This window comes from Oratosquilla oratoria, chromosome 2, assembly GCF_046742065.1.
Source record: "Oratosquilla oratoria isolate Oo_2021 chromosome 2, ASM4674206v1, whole genome shotgun sequence".
In the NCBI taxonomy this organism is placed as follows: domain Eukaryota; kingdom Metazoa; phylum Arthropoda; class Malacostraca; order Stomatopoda; family Squillidae; genus Oratosquilla; species Oratosquilla oratoria.
Window position 1 is genome coordinate 53,217,700 of NC_134778.1, and position 2,087 is coordinate 53,219,786.

General features: G+C 41.4%; 1 protein-coding gene across 6 annotated transcripts in view; it reads right to left on the bottom strand.

Moving 5' to 3' along the window:
- DIP2 (disco-interacting protein 2) overlaps window positions 1-1,574 on the bottom strand; it is a 200,716-nt gene extending 199,142 nt beyond the window's left edge. For 2 of the 6 annotated variants that reach the window (XM_076208276.1, XM_076208292.1), the window contains exon 1: window positions 1,144-1,569. In XM_076208276.1, coding sequence (XP_076064391.1) covers window positions 1,144-1,348 — 205 coding nt within the window. In that variant the 5' untranslated portion in view covers window positions 1,349-1,569. Of the gene's footprint in view, window positions 1-1,143 lie in introns of all 6 variants that reach the window. The other 4 variants (XM_076208289.1, XM_076208296.1, XM_076208283.1 and 1 more) reach the window with 4 other exon arrangements.
- Between the last annotated feature and the right edge of the window lie 513 nt (window positions 1,575-2,087).

Genomic DNA, 2,087 nt, shown 5'->3' on the forward strand with positions numbered 1-2,087 from the left:
TCAGCGCCACCACTATCATCACCATTATCATCACCACCATCATCATCGCTACCATCATCTTTACTACCACCATCACCACCACCACTATCCTCATCATCATCATCATTATCATCACCACCACCATCATCATCTTCATCATCATCACCACCACCACCATCATCATCATCGTGGGTTAGAGTCCTTGCCGGTGGAGTTGTAATCCCCGAAAAGAAGGGGGAAAAAAAAAAAATAGTCAAACTGAACAAAAAATGCAAGAGGGCAAAGAAAACATAGTCAGAGTGAATATGAATAATAATTAAATAACAAAAAGAAAAAAGAGAGAAAGAGAGAGAGTGGCTTGAAGAAAGCGTAGGCAAACTGAATACCAAAGATAAAAAAATTAGCATAAAAAATGGAAAACAAATAAAGAGAAGGATGACGAAAACACGCAGGCCAAGTGAATATAAATAATAATGATAAAATCACGACATCTATACCCTTCGCTGGAGGAGCTCTTCGGCTTCATAACTGAGCCACTGTCTCTCTTCTTCTTCTTCTTCTTCTTCTTCTTCTTCTTTTCCACTTTCTCTCTCTCTCTCTCTCTCTCTCTATTTATCTCTCAATATATCTGCGTATAGCAAACATAAACGCACACATTCATTCACACACATACATTCGCTCACACTCATATATATATATATATATATATATATATATATACATATATATATATATATATACATATATATATATATATATATATATATATACATATGCATACATATTATATACACATATCTGCATACATACACACACACACACGTATATATATACACACATATATATGCATACATATTATATACACATATTTGCATACATACACGCACACGTATATATACATACATATACATACATATTATATACACATATTTGCATACACACACACACCCTCCAGCACTACTTATCATCCTTCGAAAGCCGTTACACTTGACCTGACACCACAGCGACCGTGACCTGACCAATCGCCTTCTTATCAACTGGTATCTGAGTAGGCAGACACCCGACATCAAGAAACAGTCATATCATCACTTTGGGGACGAGGGTACCAGAGGATACCAGAGGGTTACCTACAAGTGTAGGCTACCTTGAGCATTGCTACCTTACCGTAAGTCTCATCGTAGCTGTCCACGTCGTCATCGTAGTCATCGTAATCACTGTAGAGCGTCTGGTAGCGATGGCTTCTGGAGGCTTCGAGTTCTTGGATCCAAGTTCGAAGATCATCGATCTTCAGAAGAGCATCCAGATCGAAGGAACTCACGCCGCTGTTCAACGGCGAAGCGGCCATTAACGGAGTCCTCCGGGTGCTCATGGTCGTGGGTTGGAGGAACGACCCGTGAACGACCCTTGAACGAGCTCCTTCGAGAAGGGCGACCTCCAGGGACCTCTGTGTGACCTCGTCGAGTCTTAGGTCACCTTGGAGGAAGCCAAGTCAAGAACGCGTCTCAAGGTCTTAGTTCTTTCTTCGGGTTTCCTCAACATTTCAGTTTCAGTCCTCGAAGTCGCCTCTTGAGGTTCTCTTCCTCTTCCGGTTCCTCCTCTTCTTCTTCTTCTTCTTCTTCTTCTTCCTCTTTTCCTCCTCCTTCACCTACACTCATCACACCTCTCTTCACACTTTTTCATCACACCCGCATAACCCAAATCTTTCTTTGTTCTTTATAAAGAAAACAACCTCACACCGTTTTCTTTCAATTTCTCATTTTCACCTGTAAAACTCACTTTTCTCTTAGATCACTTCAACCCAGTTTTCAAAACAATTCTAGATCACTTATTTACTTATATATCCACTTTAATATCTTCGAGGAGAAAGAAAAAACAAACAATAAATATAAACAACCCTTTGGTCGAAATACGACTACCATATCATAAGCCTTCATCAAGTGTCGATAAAGGGAATCGGAGTAAGGCGTGCGGGATTCGAACCCGCGACAAGGGCGATCCGAACCCGCACGTCGCTTCCGATTACGCCGATACTGAGACCAACGGACGAAATCAATAGCGTTGGGAATCGGGCGCGGTATTATTCACACGGGCAGCGGTGAAGACCGCAA